The sequence below is a fragment of the Felis catus genome, chromosome A2 (assembly GCF_018350175.1).
Source record: "Felis catus isolate Fca126 chromosome A2, F.catus_Fca126_mat1.0, whole genome shotgun sequence".
Classification (NCBI taxonomy): domain Eukaryota; kingdom Metazoa; phylum Chordata; class Mammalia; order Carnivora; family Felidae; genus Felis; species Felis catus.
The window spans coordinates 44,985,710-45,006,227 of NC_058369.1; the positions used below are offsets into that span (position 1 = coordinate 44,985,710).

The 20,518-nt window shown below is 42.5% G+C and overlaps 1 protein-coding gene across 3 annotated transcripts in view; it reads right to left on the bottom strand.

The window, feature by feature from the left end:
• The window catches only part of IL5RA (interleukin 5 receptor subunit alpha), a 34,691-nt gene that overhangs the window by 8,547 nt on the left and 5,626 nt on the right, over positions 1–20,518 (bottom strand). For all 3 annotated transcript variants that reach the window (XM_019824621.3, XM_011280164.4, XR_006593923.1), the window contains 6 exons: positions 19,019–19,164; positions 17,792–17,930; positions 14,623–14,776; positions 14,361–14,548; positions 12,173–12,318; positions 8,719–8,857 (listed from right to left, as the gene is read on the bottom strand). In XM_019824621.3, the coding sequence (XP_019680180.1) occupies positions 8,719–8,857; positions 12,173–12,318; positions 14,361–14,548; positions 14,623–14,776; positions 17,792–17,930; positions 19,019–19,164 (912 nt within the window). The remainder of the gene's footprint in view (positions 1–8,718; positions 8,858–12,172; positions 12,319–14,360; positions 14,549–14,622; positions 14,777–17,791; positions 17,931–19,018; positions 19,165–20,518) is intronic.

The window sequence follows — 20,518 nt, forward strand, 5'->3', positions numbered from 1 at the left end:
CCCTATTAAACCTAGTTTTCATTGCACTTGCTCATAGCTAATGTAAAGAGCAACAGGGATGAACTAATGCTGTCACGTCGAATTCTGTCTGGCTTTATTTCCCACTCTGATGTCCTGAATAAGGGATTCTGCCTGCTTCATTTCCCCATTTCTGAAACCCACCATTCCATGCTCTTAACCATTACTCACGTACCCTAATCAGTATATTCAGTAACTCTAGAGTCATACACGGAATATAAATTTAGCAAGAGGTAGGTCAGCAGAAAAAAAGTTACCCTCTTTAGCAGTAGGCTTAACAGACAGATAAAGTTTGGGTCCTACAGAAAGCAAGAGCGGTGTTGTAAATATTATCAGGGTCGTACACTCGGTGCCATTTGTGTCTCAAATTGTGAAACACCTTGTACGCTGATATGTCAAGTGCTGATAATAGTACCGTTCACTTCTGACCAGGATTACAAAAATCTTTTCAGTTAAACTATTCCCTGATGATTTACTTCAGTTCTCACTTTGATAAACAAAGTTTTCCACTGAATTAGCAAAAATACAAAGGCAACAGATTTTATTGGATTCAATCAAAAAAAGTTATCGATGCGTGCAAGGTACTATGTGGGAAGCAAAGTCATGGTCCCTGCCTGGAGGGAGTTGGCAAATTACTAATTTCTCCTGGCCTGGCTTCTGCAGTGTCCCGACGTGCTTTAGAATGACTCCCTAACCACCAACTGAGAACAGAACTAACCCTCAGAGAACAGAGCCAAGGTCAGCTTTACTGTGAAGAAAACATAAATAGGCGGGTAAAATTAGTACAAGAAAAAGCTTTCACGTACTCACCGCCAAATGGAAACTACTTGTGGATTATCTACTGTTTAATTATTAATGTGAAAACCTTGAGTACATTTTATAAATAAGTGAATTAAAGTTAGCATCTACTCTGATTTCACTGAAGGTAGAAAAGAGGCAACAGGTTCCAAAGACAGTATATATCCTTTGGGTCAAAATCATAAAAAAGAAATTTTAATACTGTAAAAGTTGGGAGGCCCCTGAAGGTACCATTAATTTGAATTCTGGGGTCTCTGGCCTTGGAAATTTTCTTAAGAAAAAGGGTTTCCAGATAACTTGAATCTTTTCTCTGACTCAAGGAGAATGCCTTTCCGACCCTAAAACGGAAGCCACAGATGTTTCTTTTCAAAACACTGAAGGGCACTGCTATTTAGTTATGCAAAGATGTTTTAGAAAGAGGAAGTCACAAGGCCTGTCCTTCTAAGGAGGAGAAGCCCTCCAGACCGTCCACCTCATTCCTGGATGCTCTTCTGACATTGTCAACTGAGAGCATTCAGGAACTCCGCCCTCTGGTTTCTGGTGGCCTTGGCTTCTATCATTTCGAACATCTCAACCATCTGACCCTGAGAATAAGCCAGCAGTTGAAAATTCTGCTGTTCTGTGACCCGGGAGTGTGTGGGGTGGGGCTGGGATGGCATGGTGGCAACCCGGAGGGAAGAAAAACATAGGCACTAAACCTGACTTCATCCCATAACCTGCCTCTAGCTGCCTTGGGAGCTTTGTCAAATGGCTTCCCTCCTGGTGCTGCAGTGCCTCTTGCCATAGAATTCTGTCATCTGTGTAGTTCATGCTAATAACTCCTAAGAGGGTCAGTTTGGTTTGGGGGCTTGCTCCACCTTAAAGTGTCCATACAAGTACTACATTCACTGCTTCCATACTGATTTTGAGTATGACTTTAGACTCAACAATAGGTTTCAAGGGAACAGAGCTAATGAGTAAATTGATGGGACCCTTCCAGTGAGGCAGTCCTGCTCTTGGATCATGACACCGGCTGGTTCTGGGAGAAAGCAAGTAGCACCAACAGTTGACAGGTAATGTGGAGGATGCCCATGCATTAGCCTATGAAGCTGCCTGTGGCTTGCCACTAATTGCAGGGAGAAGCTGTGGCATCACCATGAAGGAGCACCCCAAACCAGGTGACTGGCTCCCAATGCAAGCAAAAGACCGAAGCAAACCTTTTAGGTGGGTGAGTTTTCCCAGGCAGCTGTCAAGGGGACTGTGGCGCTGCCTGGTTTAGGGAGAAAAAAGAGGGGGAAAAAAGACTGTGGCTTTACCTGGTTTAGTGAGCTAAAATACGGACAGGAAATGGAGACCATATGCATGTGTGCAAATCTATGTGTTTAGGATCCGCTAAACACTGCAGTACTCTGCTAGATCACTACAGTACTGTTCGTCTGAGTTACCCCTCATAGGACTAGACTTGAAGGAGAATAGAGAAATTATGGTTATTATTCTCTGTTTCACAGGCTTTCCGCACAGCACTCCCAAGCACCCCAGAACTGTGGTTCCTGTAAGGGGCTGCGGAGTCTGTTTCGTTAACCTGCTAGCAAGTCCCATTGAAAGCTGGCTGTGCTCATCACATAAAAACAAGAAATGAGGGGGTGAAGAGGTGTAATCCTGGTTCTGTTATTTGCTACTGAGGTGACCTTGAGCAGGATATCCTCTCCAGTATCCACTGCCTGCTTTGTAAAATGGGGATAAGGACTGAATGAGTTGGTAAAGGCAAAGTCCTTGGCCCAGTGCTAGTACATAATAGGTGCTTCACAAATACTAGTTACAATCATTAGACATGTTTATATGAGATCTGAAGAATCAAGATGATTTCCCTAAATCATCAAAGCAAGACTAAAACTCAAGTGCTGTCAGAATCTTCAAAATGCGGAGTAATAAGCTCAGCCCTGGAGGGGAAAGGAACACACCAAATAATTGAGATACCAGAGAAATAGGCACATAAGGCATCCAGGCTTCTAACTCTCAGGGATCTAGGTTAACGTGAAATTATTTACAACTCGGTCATAATCTGGACGAGCATCACCCTTTCAGAAACCACAGCCCCCACTGCCCATCTTCCTGCCTCAGTTTCCCCAGCTAGCACCATGACCTATGGGATGATAAAGCATGGCAGAAAGAACAGGGTGAGGAACCAATCGTGTGGCTTGGTTCCAGGCCCATGTGTACTACTTCTGTGCTCTGTCACTGGGGGCATTTCTTTAACTTCTCTGCATCTTTTCTCACATAATCTGTAAATCCATGTGATTAGGAAAATTCTTTGTTTGTGAGAATACACAAGATAGCACACACAAGAACAGGCCTAGCAAAGTACCTGGCTCAACAATAGTCTCTCCTTCCTCTGAGCTGTTGTCCCATCTGATGGCCCCATCGTGGGGCAGGATTCATGCATGGAAGGGCAGTGTGGGCACCACTAGAGGTGGCCCTCCTTGAAAACACAGTAGAAGGTGCCTGCTCCTGACAGTTGGGGACAGAACCTGAAAGCTTCCCTCTATCCCTCCTTCAGGCCACAGGGATCATCCAAGGGGGAGGTGGTCCTGCCCACCCACCCACTGAGAGCAAATGGTGGGACTGCCAGCCTTTGAAACCACAGGAGCCTGGATTGAAGGACACAGTTGACTGGACAGACTACCATGTTTACCAACTTGAAATCCCCGATTTGCAAAGAAAACCCCGAATCCCCATAAGTTCTCTCAGCCTCAGGTGAGCCCGACTGGGTTTTTCAGGTTAAGTCAACTATTTTTTTTTAATCAGTTTTGTCTGTATTAGTCTCTTCCCCATGAAAATTTTAGCATTTGCAATTTTTTTTTCATAGGCCAAGGGCCACCTAATTTGGCACCTCTGCTGTGTTTCTTCTTCCTGTTTCCCATTGCTAGTTTTCTCTTTGTTTCACCACAGTGTGAGAATTTAAAAAGAAAGTGTGTGGTGACAAAACAGAAAATAAAGGAGGAGAGAGTGCAGGAGGTGTCCAGGGCTGAGGGTGGGGCTGCAGGACTTGACCTCGGCCTTGGATCCAGGTGACCTGGGCCCATGTAGGTGTGTCCTCACATATTCACAGCCTGTTAAAGCCAAGTCGAAGGACAAAGACAACAAGAGTTGCCTGTGGGAACCTTGCTTCCATCTCAACCCAAACTCTCAAACACATCCCTGATATTCTGGCCCAACCTATTTTCAGGCTGAAGGCTGGGGGTCATGTGGCCTGAAGAACCAGTCCCCCCCACCACTGCCCCATATTGTGACAGGAAAGCTAAGGCCAGGATTTCCTCTAACTCATCTTGTAGAAAGCGATGCCTCTGAAGGCAGCAAGCGTCCTCTCGGCCTTGACCATCTTGAGGACTGTGGGAAACTTTGCTCTACTCCCGGAGGTACAAATACTACATGTCTCAAGCCTAAAGAATCTTAAAATAAAAAAAAAAAAAGGAAGAAAAACATTTTAATTGGTACCTGGTATTGTCATGGCATAGATCCCAGCCTTCAGATAGGGCTTTCATTGAGATGGGGCAAAGCCCAATCGCTGGTTTCCAGGGCAATGTCTGTGATTGGGGTTAAGACCCGTCTCTGATAAGCAGGTCTCAGAAGGACTAAGACTTTAACAGTGACACGGCTGGGAATTAATGCAGGGTGGACTCACCTAGCAAACACTCTTTTCCACAAGTAAGGATATAGCTGAAGGGAATTTTATTTTCATTGCTTTTTTCATGCATGGCTTGTGAGCTTCATGGAGCACGGAGGAGGAGAAAGATGATGGACTGGACTGCAGGACATGGAAGGCTTCAGGAGAGCAGGGTCAGGATAGAAGAGGTTTTGGTAAACAGGAGACGGCAGAGATAAGAATCCGGAAGTTGAGAGAAAGTTTTAAAAAGGAGAAAGAAAGAGGTGTGAAAAGTGGGAAGTCAGCTCTCAAGATAAGATGGAGAGGCCAAGTGGAGGAAGAGCAGTTGATAACGAGCACTGATAAAACCAAACCGCTATTTCCATTCGAAAACAAACAGGTTTCATGTGCTGGGAATCCTAGCACAGGAGGGCCCATCTGGGGCTGAGGTTTGGGGCACTTGCTGGCTCTACCCCCTCACCACTATCCCCTGTACCTCTTGGCCATCCAGGGACCTTGCCAACCCAAACAAGACCTGCCGTCTGGTCTCCTCTGCCCTCCTTTTCTCAGTCAAGACTTATCTTTCCTGTGTCTCGCTATTTAATAACCTTGGGCCATCATGGGTTAATGAGTGAATGGAATGTATTCCACTTCACTGATTGACCAATATGTCACTTCTTTGAGACAATTAGCCATTAATAGCCACTTCTGGGCTGTTTGATAATTACTGATTTATTTAATATCTCTGGCTCTCCATTTCCTTAAAAGAGATGGAGTTAATAATACCTGTGAAAGAGGTGATATTGGAGTCGGGCTGCCAAGTGAAAATGGAAGGGGAGGGCTCCAGGTGCCATACACACAAGGTAGGAGAGGAGGAAGGTTGTCTAAAGGAAACGAATGTAGCGACAAAACTGCCTGATAGACTGCAAGCCAAGTATAATTATGGTTGCATCCCCAAGGGGTAAGGAAGAGCCATGCAACGTGTCCCAGAGGGGCCCGGACTTCCTATTATGTTTATTAATCATCTTGATGAAAATGGAAAGTCTGCATTGATTAAATTCACTAATGATCCTAAACTGAGCAGGGGAGTAAATTCTAGAAACGATGGATTTGTAAGGTGAATGGTAATATTAATCAGCTCATCTTATGAAAAGGGTGGCAGTAAATGAAATGGGATTTGCCATAGATAATGGCAGTGAGGCATATACCTGGGGGGGAATTATAATGAGCCTAGTTCCAAACTAGGAAGCTGTTATTTAGGAAATAATAATGGGAGGAGAGCTCTAAAGTGGAGAGTGAATAATAAATTAAAAGCAAGCTCAAAATAAACTGTCATTATGGATCACAATTTCATTCTCAGCATTTTTGTGGTGGGCTGAGGGAGTGTAGAAGAACCTTGGGGGTGCAGCATAGATATCTTGCAGGCCAGGAAACAGAGACGCACAGAGGTTAGGCATGAGCAACTCATTAGGGGTGGCAAAACCCAGGCACACTCCTCACCACTCTGTGCCCTGCAGCGGTGACAGAAGATCGTCACTCCTGAGACACCTACGTGTAACACCACCCTCGAAGTCTGCTCAGATCACCCGGCTTGTGAGGAGTTGTCTTTTGTCATCTCTAGTTAGGGTCCTAGAGCTAGACACTGGCAGAGCCATGACTAAAACCTAAATTTCCTGATTCGTCTTTGCTTAGTCTGTAAGTTCTAAACTGCCCACCATCAACACTGACCTGAACTACACAATTCAAACGCTCAAAAGCAGAACTGGTGTCTTACCCTGGGTTTCTACCTTGGTTTCCACCACGTTCATTTGAAATCCTTGGACAGCATTAAAAAAAAAAAATCTCAAACTCAGAAATCTCAATAATTTGGGCCCAAGTTATGTGCCCCTGGGGAATAACATACACCAGTTTTTTAAATTTGTCCAAATGCAAGTAATGAAAATTAAGCTTTGATCACAAGCTTTTGATAAAATGAATAATCTTGTTAAAAATTTCCTGGGGCTTATAAATGTTTCTTCTGTTTGTTTTGCTTTTGGTGACCAAAGTGAATTTTCTTTGTGCAGAAGCAGCAGTGTTGAGGGCGGTCCTGTGTGTGTCGGGTCTGTTGAGCAGGTTGGGGCATCAACCTAGGGAGGAGGGTAGGGAGGGAAGACTGGCCTTGGCAGAATTAGGAAGTGGGTGCAGTTGGCCCAGTCTTGGTTCCTTTTACCTCCTTTGTTGCGCCTCTTCCCAGGAAGGCTCCTGCTGAGCCCCGTGGGGTGATTTTGGGGGCCATCCCATAAGGCTGTGCTGATTGGGTGAAATACAAGTGCAGGAGGTGAAGTTCCCCTTAACAAACTCTGCAGCTCCACAGGGCCAGCCCCACTGAAGACTCAGAGTAACTCTGAAATTCTCAGGCCTCTCCTCATGTCTCCCAGTCTTCTGTGGAAACCTACCTGAGGCGCTCTAACCTGACTCATGTCCACAGAGCCTAATGGGTCACTGCCCAGGATTTTCCTAAAGAGCCACCCATTAGCCTAAGTGAATGAATTAAATGGAAAATTTTACAATAGGCCTGGAAGAAAGGTCTCCTTAAGGATGCTCTTCAAATGAGCATTGAATAGCCCATAGGAAGAGTGAGAGGTAACATTCACATGCTTGACCCTCCATAACCACAAAGATAGGTCCCAGGATCTCATAATTGTGTAATTTGTTCAGCACCTTGCAGCTTGCAGAATCCTGCCACGCCAAGGCATACCGCTAAGAGTTTGGGCCCTACGTTGTGTCAGCCTCAGTTTGAATCCCATATCTGCCACTCGCGCATGCAGAGTTAAACAAATTGCCTAAACTTTCCAAAACCATTTTCTCATCTGAAAGTTAGTGCTGTTGATACGGTTAATGCAGGTAACTCATGTAAAGCATTTAGCAGTGTTTGGCAAACCGCCATCAATAAATGTTATCTGAGGCCATCGGTTTTTAATTTCATAGTACCCTGGGAGGCGGGTGAGGTGTATATTATCTTCTTTGTCCTGGGAACCCATGCAAAGTCAGAGAGAAGTGATTTGTCCAAGGCTATGAGGTCAATATGTGCCAAAGCTGGGTGTTAAACCTGACCTATCTGGCCAAGGTTCCAGAGTTCCTTCCGCTGTTCTACATTCTTGTAGATCTTACATAGCACTTGACCACGTATGTCCACATCCTCAGGCTACATGGTTGCAGTACACACAAGAGATCTATTAGTTGTTTTTCAACTGTTCACTTCTGTCCTAAAAGGTCTATGGATACCCAGGACACCCAGGTGGTAAGAAACACAGGCTGTGAATTTTCTATCTTCAAGCTGCAAGGCCACATCTCTAGGTCATGGGATTGCCATCTGGAGCTGAGTAAGCATGGGAATGTGCCCTCACTTCCAGAGCATCCATGGAGTACTTCATTACCCTTCACAGACCCCACAGACAGATATGGTGATCTTCTTGCAGAGTAAACTAGCGATTTTAGTCATAAAGGAAAACAGCTGCAGAACACAGAAGTCCAGGCTACACCCAACCCTTCTGGTCCCCTGTGTCTGTTATGCTGAAGGCCCAGGAATGGGTCCAGATTTTGCAGGCCCTGAGTTGCTTCAATTTTGGAACTTTCTTTAAGCAAAGAAACAAAAATATGAAACCAAAATTAGCTGTGGGAAAAATGTAGAGATGGAGCTTAGATTAGTAGTTGGCAGGGGTTAGGAATAGAGACACGCAACAGAGATTGTGTTTGTAAAGGGGCAACGGAAGGTATCCTTGCAATGGATGCATAAACCTGCAAATGGGGTAGAATTGCATAGCGCTCAATACACAAAAGCATGCATATAAAATTGATGAAATCCGAATAAGATCAGTGGTCATTACCAGTGATAATTCTGGTTGTGATCTTGTACTATAGTTTGTAGGCTGCTACCCTTGGGGTAAAGTGGATGAAAGACACATGAGTTCTCTCTGTATAATATCTCGCAACTACATGTGAATCTACAATTATCTCAGAAAGCTTAATTATTAAAAAAAAAAGGATAAAAGTAGAATCAGATAATCCAAAAACAAGGCGAGGGGGAGTGGTATGGAGCTTTAGCAAGGCTCATGCTAGCAAGATGCTTGAACATGTAAGCTTTGTTGACTTAATGGTAAATCTGTCTCTGGTCAAAAAGACAGTAGACTGACAGAAGATCAGCAAGTTTAGATTGCTAAGTGAATGTGTACACTTTCCAGGATCATCTGCTTTAACCATGAGGAAGGTCAGTTGCTTTAAAATAAACAGAAGATACTTACCCACGTATATAGGTTGACTCCACTCGCTCCAAAACCCCATCTGTCTGCACATAGAACTCACGGTGGCTCTCACTTGAACGGAATACTTAGAAATATCATCAATTATTGAGATGAATGCATTCGTCATCAGTTTTTCTGTCTGAATGGAGAAAAATAGCATTATAAGACTCTCTGGACACAAAATTTAAGAAATGCCAGTTACCAGAAAAGAAGGTCATACATAAGTAATCTCATTCACTTTTATGTGACCCTTTTAAAATCAACAGGACCCACATTGCTGAGTTTATTCTAGAATGCTTCAGTAGAGATGTGTCACAGTTATCCTTCAGGGGAAAGTGATCTTGTAATCAAAATGAATAAAAAGTCATTGGTAAGTTCTGGATGATTTACCTGGGTCTGTTTAAGGTTTCCAAATTAAAAGACTGGGGTGGCCTATAGCAGAACGCATAATCTCCCTCATCTTGTCCTTCCATATTCTGTAGCCAAGTTAGTAAACAATATCCGTTGGTTTCCATCTTATTCAGCAGGCATCAGCAAACTAAAATGTGGGGGCCGGTATGGCCTGCTGTCTGTTTTTGTAGGGCCTGCAGGCTAAGAATGGCTTATACGTCTCTAAATGATTGAAAAATATCAAAAAGAGTATTTCATGACACACGAAACTGAAATTTCAGTGTCCGCAAATAAAGTTTTACTGGAACACACCCATGCCTATTTATGTATTATCTATGGCTGCTTTTGTTCCACAATGGTAGAGCTGAGTAACTGTTACAGAAACCATATGGCCTGCTAAGCCTAAAATATCTGGCTCTTTACCAAAAAAAAAAAAAAAAAAAAGCAAAACGCCTGATTCCTGATGTGCAGGAAGATCTCAAACAACTGGAGCATAGGGAAAAGGAAAGAGCAGAGTCATTGAATCTAGGAAAGGCTGGGTTTGAATCCTATACCCCAAACTACCTGCTGGACAACTTCCTTGACTTCTCTGAGCCTCTGTTTTCTCATCTGTAAAGTAGGCAAAGCAGCACCTAAGCATGGATTATTGAATTAAATGGAATTGCCCTTGTAATTCCAAGTTTAAAGATGTACTAGGTTGAATCCTATGAAAACTGCCAATATTCAACCCACTTTTGATGAGCAAAAACAGCAATCAATATTGGTTCAATATAATAATATGTGCTTAGTATTAGTAAATGCTGGTTTGCTACAGGCAACTTAGAGTTACATAGTCTGGTGTTGCAACAAGGCTATTGTCTCACAAATGAGACTGTCTCTGATATTCTCTCTCCTGGTCAGTGTTCATACCACTCAGCTAATCCTTTGGGCCCCAAACCAGAGATGTGCCCATGACACCTATATCTTACATTCTTCTGTGTGTGTTTCTCCTTTGTTCACCCTGCCCCACGACCACTGCCTGATTTATCTTGTCGTGTTTCACTTGGACAATTGCCATAGCCATTAACCCAATGTGCCTGTCTCCACATGGCCCCTCCACCTGCATCCAGATTTCATGCTGTTACCAAAATTATTCTTTGATTTTGCAGATGTGGCCAGAGTTCTGAATGAATAAAACTCTTCAATGGCTTTCAGCACCTATGGCAATGGCTTTAAAAAGAGAAACCACTCCTTCGCCACCCCCCCCCCCCAAATTCCAGTCATTCTGGGAGAAGTCACAGTGTGGAATCTAGAGTTACTATTCCAATGTTGGCTTTATGTCCAGGCCAATTCATTTACTGCCACTTGGCTGAAGGAACCATGCTCTTTTAAGCCTTTGAGTTATGCCTTCTGCCTAGACCCCCTGCCACTTAAAGTGTGGTTGGCAGATTGGTGTGGGTCAGGAGCTGTTTATTACTGATTCTCAGTGAGGTAAACACAGGAATAGAGACAACAATTTAGGGGCTTTTGTAGCAATGTGACATTGCCACAGCATTCTAGCCCATGAATGGGTGTGTCTCTGGGCATATTTGATTTCCCTAACATTTCATTTTTAAGCTATTTTCCAAAAGAAACATTTCAAAATTAAATTAGAAATCTAATTAAAAATTAGGAATTACAAATTAAAAAAAAGAAGGTCTTTTAGCATTGGTATTTTAGGAAGCACTGGCTACAAACTACCCATCCTTCATGATTTCACTCAGTTCTTCTAGGTGGGGGCCCTAACTGGTTGCTTTGCCCACCCCCTCCTTTGGACCCGTATTGGCCCTTCCTCTGAGGTGGTGAGTGTGTCCACTAGACTAGGCCCCTTGATGGCAGAGACAGTATTTTATCTTTTTAACTCCCGCCCCGAAACCAGTGGGTAAATATTTGTTGAATCAGATTGGATGGAATTGAATTTGCTTTGCCCACTGTCACTGAGACATGAGTTGTAATCCCAACTTCCCTACAGCTTTGCCAGCTTGGTGACTTTGGGCAAGTGGCTTAATCTCTCTCTGCCTCAGTTTCCTGTGTAATGGGGATGATAATTACTTAATGCAGTTCCTGGGAGGAGGGAATAAATTAGCATAATAAAGGTTGACACATAGTTGATGTTTCATAAATGCTGGCTTTCCTCTCAGTTCCTGTCTCTTGAACTCTTTGTCCATTAGTGCTTATGAGTATATCTCAGTTGTGGTGAGATACATAAAACAGAAAATTAATCATCTTAACTACGTGTACAGTTCGGGAGTGATGAGCACATTCGCACTGTTGTGCACCCGCTCTCCGGCACGCTTTCATCCTGCAACACCGAAACTCTACTTGTTAAACAACAGCTCCCCCATGGCCCCTCCTCCCAGTTCCTGGAAACCATCATTCTACTCTCTGTCTCTCTGGGTTTGACTACTCTTGGTATCTCACATAAGTACAGTCCCACAGTATTTGTCTTTTGGTGGCTGGTTTATTTCACTTAACGTAGTGTCCTCAAGGTTCATCCAGGTCGTAGCGTGTGTCACGATCCCCTTCCTTGTTAAGGCAGAACAACAGAGCCCTGTATGTATACACCACATTTGGTTTATCCATTCATCATCTGTCAGTGGACAGCTGGGTTGTTTCTTCCTTTTGGCTCTTGTGAATAATGGTGCTATGAACAGGGATGTACAAATTTCTCTTTGAGACCCGACTTATAATTCTTTTGGATATAAACCAAGAAGTGGAATTGTTGCATCACACGATGATTTTCTTTTTGATTGTTTGAGAAACCTCCATACTGTTTTCCATAGTGGCTGCAACTTTTCATATTTGCACCAAAAAAATAGTGTTACTGTGTTTTTTATGTGATCCTTTGTGTTATTTTGAACCAAAAGTATGTCCTTTCAAGACCAAAAGCCAGTAAAGCTTGGTTTATTTTTACAAAACTTGGGTAGACACGTTACCTTTGACCTTGTTAGCTCCAAGCTGTAACCATAGCTGTTACTGAATATAATTTTTACAGTGTTTCTAAGAGAATGCTACTATCAAATATTGGAACGATCTGAAGAATTACCTGGAAATATTTTTTCCTTGTGTTGTAAATTTTCACTTCATATTCAAAGCAGTGAATTGGAAAGGCAGAAACTGGTTTTTCCCACTGAATTGAAAGACAGGTTCCTTCAATCTCTGCTGTGACATTCACTGGAGGATTAATGCGATCTAGGTTAGAGAATAAAAGGTCAGTGATCTAGGCTGATCAATCCAATCCACTCACACTCCCCAAGGCATTTCTGAGATACAATCTTCTCAAGGATCTACCTTCAGGTTTTAATTAACTGATCTCCAAGTCATAGGACCCCAGTGGCTCACAGATGACTCTCATAGTTGTAGTACTGAAGAGATCCTGCCTCTAATCTTAAAGGATTCCTATTCCAAATCACATTGAAGGATTGAGTCCCTTTCCGCTTCAGCTCATTCCAAGACCCATCGCACCATCCCTGTTCCTCAAGCTGGACCAAACTAGGTAAACCTGACCCTAGAGAGAAACCCTGGAGCTTCCACAAAGCACTGCCTCTACTAAGCAGGTGTGTGGCTCTGGGTAAGAATCACCTCATTCTGAGCTTCAGTTTTGTTTCATTTTGTATCGTTTCAGTTTGTTTGGGGTGGGGGGTGGGGATGGAGTGGTAAGGTTCAATTTTCTCTGCATAAAAAGAATGGGCCACATTTGTCTAACAATTGTAGAGTTCTTTCTCCTGAGTTATCACCCGATTATCTCATAGCCTTGTGATGTGGGTAGAAATTATTTTTAAGCGAGTGCTCTTGTCTCAGGCTGTGTGACTTAGATCTCACAATTAATGAATCATAGGGACGATCTAAGAATGGGATGTATTGGTTCCAGAGCCTCCTGTTCCCTAGGCAGAAAAATTTTAACCAGGAATCTATTTCTTTTAGTAGTATGAGGAATTTATCTCTAATAAATGAAAATCATACAGGAAAATGAATCCCTGTGGTCTGTACCAGGTTGTGCCCATTTTCATATTAGTATTGTTTCCCATGTCCTCCTCAGCATTATTTATTACTTATTTTTAGGAAAGGGACATTTTTAGGTCATCTGAGAAATATACTGTTGAATAGAATTATATAACCTCTTTTGTGAGCTGGTTCTTTAAACCAAGTTATATACTTCATTTGATAGAGATATAGATAAATCATGTCCCTTTAAATAACACCTTGTCTATTTATAATTATGTATCATTACCAGGCATTGTTCTAAGCACTGTAGAGTTCTTAACACACTTAGTTCTCACAAAAATTTTGCAGGAAATATTAATTTATCCCCATTTCTTTCTGATGAGAAGACCGAGGTACAAGGCAATGACCAGCTTGTCTACGGTCACTCAGCTAGTTGGTGGTGGAGCCAGGACCTAAGCCAAGGCAGCCTGACTCCACAGCCCATGCCAGTAAATACACTACCGCTGAAATCTTGAGGGTTAGTAACAAGAATGCTGCGTGAAAGGCTCCTGATGAATTTCATTAATACAAGCATCTAGGATGAAGGAGACTATAGTATTTCTATTTTGAGAATGGAGCCAATGAAACCTTAAATAATATGCTGACATCTGAGAATCCCTATGCTGAGAGAGACACTTTAGGACCACCTGGAGGAGACAGACCAGCGTGGCAAAGGGTCCTAAGAGGAAAGCATGAGAAATTGGGGGTGGGGAGCTTGGGGAAGAGAAATCTCAGGATGAGAAAGCTTGCTGTATTTTGCTAACTCTGAGACCATCTTGTGGGGAAAGGGATGAGAATTATTTGGAGGTACCACTCCATCACAGCACCAGAAACTTCATGAAATGAGTCAGAGCTGAAAAATGAAAGGGATACTCCCTTCAGCAGTGGGTTCACATTCCCTGGTTCAGTGATTCTCACATGGTGGAGATTCTGTCCCCCACGGGACATTTAGAAATGTTGGGAGATATTTTGTTGTCACAACTGCAGGGAGGATGTTACTGGTCCAGTAGGAAGAGACCAGGGATGCTGATAAAAATCCTGCAAGGCACAGGACAGCTCCCACCAGACAGTTATCCATCCAAAATTATCAGTATTGCTGAGGCTGAGAAAGCTTGCCCCTGTGATTGTCAGGCAGGGGACAGATGATCACTTAGGGTTGAAAATTAGTCAAACCACGTGATCTTTATAAGCCCTTCGAAGCTGAGATTCTGCGATTTGGTTAGTCCAACTCTGAGTTAAGTCTACCTTACCGATTGCATGAAGAGCAAACAGCTGATCAAAAGGCTTGATTGGAGCATGCTTGCTTGAGCCATTAGCATGCACTGCGAGTGCCTCACTCCCTCTGCTGCTGATAAAAGTCTTTGGAAACCAGCATGCAGTATTTCTGTTCAGGGTGTCTCTCCTGTACTCCTGGCATTCTTCGGTCCAGGACCCATACCTAAATCAAAATGCTCATAAGTTTTTAAGGCTATAGGAAAGAATGCATTTACTTAAGTAAAAGCAGGTACTCACCTATAGTAGAGAAAATACTGTGTATCCTCAGGGGCATCCTTGCCAGCTAGCCAGGAGCAGTGAAGAGAAACTTGGTATGGCCTTAAGGGAGTATGATTATTCACTGTGGTGTTTGTGGTACATGTTAAATTCACAATCGAGGTTCCAGGAGACCCTAGATGGTCAATAAGATGGCCAAAAATAAGAACAAAATGTTGCCATGACAGTCTTTAAATCTCATACTTCCTCTGAAATTGTAGTGATTGGGAACGTCTTACCATGAAAAATTGTTATCATACATTGATAGAAACCTATTTGCAAAGGACCAGCTCACTGTGGGATGAAGCTAGGATTATAAAGCCTGAGTTTCTGACAATAAAAAAACTGTCAGGGCACCAGGGTGGCTCTGTTGGATAAGCATCTGACTTCAGCTCAGGTCATGATCTCACAGCATGGGTTCAAATCCTGCGTTGGGCTCTGTGCTGATAGCTCAGAGCCTGGATCCTGCTTCCGATTCTGTGTCTCCTCTCTCTCTCTCTGTCTCTCTCTGTCTCTGCTCATTTCCCACTCATACTGTCTCTCTCAAAAATAAATATTAAAAAAATTTTTTTTAAATGTTCTGTCTGGTGTGCCTGGGGGCTCAGCCAGTTAAGCCTCTAACTTTGGCTCAGGTCATGATCTTGCGGTTTATGAATTCAGGCCCCACATTGGGCTCTGCACTGACAGCTCAGAGCCTGGAGAGCGCTTCGGATTCTGTACCTCTCTCTCTCTGCCCCCCTCCCACTTGTGTTTCTCTCTCTCTTTCTCAAAAATTAATAATAATAATAATAACCTTCTGGCTACTTGGGGCTAAGGGGGTGTACATGTGGGATATGCTTGTATGAAAATTTAACTACAATAGATTGTCATTCAGACCTTGGTGCCCAGCAACCTTGGTATTATAATACCACATCTTTCCATAGCTAACTGTGACACTTTAAGCCCTACTTTTCTGGGCCTCAGTTTTTCCACCTGCAAATGAGAGAGTTGGTAGAGGAAGGTCTCCAGGGCCACTTCCATCCGAGAATCATGGGAGTCATTGTGTTGCATCATGCAGATGTCATGAATAACACAGATTGCTGCTTGGAAGGAAATGGGTTCTGGCAACACAGCATCATAACAACACTTCTTTGGAGATTCTGTGCACACTTTCGTGCTGAAGGCCTCTTCAACATGCAAAGATATTAGAGAATCTTGTGATTTTCCACCATACCCATCACGTTACATTCCTTTCTGAAGATGATTTCTGAAGATCTCTGAAGATTGTTTGTCTGGAAAGCCTTGTTTTCATTTCAAACTGCATTGTCACCACATTAACTGGTGCTGTTCAGAGCACACTGTGCTGACCCTGGTCTTGTGGTTGCTCAGAGGAGGGAAGAAGCACTTTGGGCTGAGGGTCGGGAAGGACCTCATCAAAGTGAGAGCCTTTTGACTGAATCTCAAACAACAGAAGGGGTCTCTTCCCCTTAGTTTAAGTCAATTGTGCGATCATATTTATCGCTGGCAGCCAGTGTAGTTCAAGGGGAGAGGAAGACAAGCCCCTTTTGTCTTCAGTGAAGTTAGAGAAAAGGGACATTGGCTACGGTGTATTATTACCATGTGCTGTCAGAGATGTTCGCTTGTATATATCCATATACAACAAACATACATAATTTTGTGTCTATGCCTTGTAGTAAATGTACTGTCCATGCACTAAATGACCAGATGCTCCATGGCCAAAGTACAGTTTAGACTCTTCCTGCAATCTGTTTGTCTCTCACCTCTCTCCCCAGGAATTATTTGGTATGAATTCAATTTGATTCAAGGGAGAATTAACTTTTCGTTAGTGTCAACATGTAGTGGCATGCTCAGAGAATAATTAGAATTGCAGAAATGTAATTCTGAAAGCTGCATTACTGGTAGAGTCCTGTTACTTACTGAGACCTGGAAAAGCACTCTAACGTAAGACACACAAAGGTCTGTATCCTGTGTCTACTGTGGATCAGTGTCTGTACTTGGAATCATGGCCATTGTGAATTGGCTGCTATCTGGTCTAGGCCACATGTTATAATGAATAAACGGGAAGATCTTTACCATGCTGCTCTCAGTCACTGGCACAGTTCTGGAGGCGTGTTGCTTTTTCATTCAGGGATGTGACAAGACAGTGGTTGAACGATGACCTATGGGTCAGACTGGCTAAGACAAATTGTTAGGAGGAGCACTCACATACCCTGGGACTTGGTGATCCTTCTCTCTTTACTCTGTGTGTGTGTGTGTGTGTGTGTGTGTGTGTGTTTCCAAGGGTTTAATCACAAGTATCACTGGTTCTAAGTATTAGAAACCCCAGTTTTCCACAAAAGGACAGTATACAGACAGTGGGAGCTGTCTTCTTTCTTCATGGCAGGTTGTTCAGTCTTGTGGTTTCTATGAACCATCAGCAGCTTGCTTCAATTTGGTATGAAAAGTCATAGCATTCAGAACATACACACACACACACACACACACACACACACATAAACATATATATGTACTGCTTGTTCTCCTGGCTGTAATCAAGCATGAGACACTGTCCCTGCTCCCAACAGGCTCCTAGTCAGAGGTGGCAGGATATAAATCTATTTGTGAAAGATAATGTCATATGTGCCAAATGAATAACACAGCCCATGAATGGGTTCTGGGGAGAAAGCATTCTTCAGTGTATAGGATGAAAAGTATAAGGGCTTTATAGAGGAGGTACAACTTGATCTAGGCTTAGACATATGGGAAGGATTCAGGAAAATAGAAAGAAGTGAATCCAGGAAAGCAAAGCCTCCTGGCAAGAATGAGCTGTCAGGTGGGGGTCAAGGTGAGAAAACTATCTGAGAAAAACCGAGGAATCGTGTAGGGTGTGGTTGGAAAATGTCTCAGAGAGACCTGATGGGTCCTGAGTTCCCTGATGACCCTGTGACCTTTGGAGCAGGGCAGTGATAAGTGTAAGCTATGTTTGCAGGGGTGCAGCAGATGGGATTGGCAGGTTATGACAATAAGAAGTGATCACAGCCTCAGGACGATGAGGAGGAGGAAGGACGCTTGGCAGGAACTGCTGACTGACTCCAGAAAAGTCACTTGTCCAACTTTCACCACACCTGCCCCGTCAGGAATACAACAGGAGGCCATTAGGAGCCTGCCTTACCAGGTGGGGCTTTAAGTTCAGCAGAAACCCAGCGGCTTGGTGGGAGGGGCTGGCCGTTCCAAGGGACCGTCTGCACACTTGCTGAAAAGCCTTTATGAAGAACGGTTACACGTTTGCTTTCAGTGTTCCTGGTTTCGTACTAAAAATAAACCCCACAAGTCATGATACATAAAAGGGAAAGAGCATTCAGAGAGCTATTTTAATCCAATAGGCATTTTCTTCCACTTTTTAAATGGCACATAAATGAAACACAATTAAGTACTTTGACTAGAAAAAAAAATTAGGCCCGTGGTTTCACAGGTATGTAAATGCTTATCCCCAAAGTCATTGAGTGATGAAAATATGCACAGCTTTTTGCACACCATTTGTATCTCAACAAAGTCTGATTTTAAAAAATAAGCGCCTATTTGGGATTCTCTCTCTGCCTCTCTCCTACTTGCACTGTCTGTATCTCCCTCAAAATAAATAAACTTTATAAAAGTACAATAATATAATAATTCCTCAACGATACATGAAGACATTCTTATAAAAACAAAAAACTGTAATTGAGGCACACATTTACTACAATCATCATCTCTAGTGTCCTAGTCTCTTCCCCAGAGGTAACTTTCTAAAAGAAAATTCTCTAGAATTCTGTGTGGACTGAAAAAATAGTTACCACCAATTGCTTCTCTCTTTGTTTGATTTTACTGCGCATCTTCTAGGTATCAGGTGCCTTCACGTATGCCCTGTAGTGGGATACCCCAAAAGTGCATCTCCCAGACCTAGAGTGGTTGCCCGGATTTGAACTTGGCCTCTCTGGTTAGGCACCCGCTGCCTCCCACCTTACTCCAGCACTCTCTTCTCTTTTTCTCTTTGTCTATTTTAAAGGGAACATAAAACCCATATCAAATTCTTTTATCTTCAAAGTGACTAAACTTTCTTTGCTTACTGAGAGAATCGTGGCAAAGTTAGAATGTTCTGTGCTGCTGTTGAATGCTAACCAACATGCATGGTACCAGATCAGGGTCTTTTCAACAGACACCCTACTCGGTTGGGCACATGCCAGAATACCCTTGAGTCAATTTCTCTCTCTCTCTCTCTTTCTCTCTCTCTCTCTCTCTCTCTCTCTCTCTCTCTTTCTCTCTCTCTCTCTTTTTGTAACTTAGAATTTCATTCAATAGGGAAAATGCAGTCAAAATGAAAATTTGCCTCTAAATAAAGACAGCTGTCAGAACAAATACTTACGTCTTCTTCTTGTGGAGCATTTATTCTCACATGATAGCCTAGCTCTATATTCACTGGCTCTTGATCAGGATTTGATTCCCAACGCAAAAGAACTTGGGAAAGGCCAGTAACTTTGATAGTGAAGTTGGTAGGTGGGAGAAGTAAAGCTGTTGATGAAAAGGACCAACATGATATTCAATTGTATGGAAGTAGCTCTTTTAAATTTTAAAAACATTTTATTGTATAGTATAGGATTTTAGGATTATTAGAATATGTAAAACTCAAATAATGTTGGAAAAAGTTTCTTTAAAACTGCTTTTAACTCATTATCTTTCTAATTTTGCCCAAGTGTTTACCTATAACATATATAGGCATTTTACTGAAAAATGAATATCTCAATATTCATGATAACTATACCTTTCAAACTGACGGCCATTTATCTATTAATTGGCTGGGGAAATTTATTAGTTTGTGGCTAGAATGTTTTCAATGACATGGAAGAAAATAGAAAATATCAGGGAGCTTGAAATATAATTACTGTTCCGTGAACCTCTTGTTTCCACTACATGAATCTACTTAAATATTTGTATATGCACTGGTTCGTGATGTACAATTAATTTATTTCTCATTATGATTCAAAGTCAAAAAAATGCGTGAGTGAAATTACACATTTATAGAAAAGAGGGCTCTTTTTTCTTTAATGAACCACTCTGTTTTCAAAAGAAAAGCTTTCCTTTAAACTACCAAATCAGTGCCTGTTCATTTTAGAAATTTGGGAAAGCACAGGTGAGTAAAAAGAAAAATTGCCTAAAATCCTGCAACTGAGAATAGTGTTAACCCGTGATATATTCATTACTTTTTGTCCTTGGTATACATTGATACAGCTTGTTAATTCCCCCCCCTCCCCCCAAAACTAGGACAACATTATACATACTATTAGGAAACAGACTTATTCATTTGCTAAATGGTTCGGATGTTTCCACTAGCTTTTAATATTTAAGAGCCTTCTAGAACTCCTACTTGATGCTTGCTGCATACAGCCTTGCAGGGTTCTGTCTAGATTAGCTGTCCATTATGTTACATAAAATCAAATGTTTACTACCTTAGTTGCATGAGCCATATTTCAACTACTCTGTAGTCACTTGTGGTTAGTGGCTACTACATTGGACAATGTATATATAGAATGGTGTCATTATCATAGAAAGTCCTCTTAGACAACACTACTTAGGGACCATGCGACAATTTTCTTTTTCTTAGACTCTGTCAGTACACCATATCCATAGATCAGTAAGTTTCTGAACCACACACGGTGGAAGGTTTTTATTCTTTGGTTATGAGGACTTGTAACCATCCCCTTGTATGGGAAGGCATTCCATGTGTGGTCACCAGCTCCAGCTTTATTCCATAGTGTCCCATAATGCCTGTACACCCGCACATGGAATACGATTCCTCCTGTAGCATAACATTTGCATTCCAGTCAACTTTGTTTTCTTAAAGTATAGCATGTTTAAAGAGTTTGTA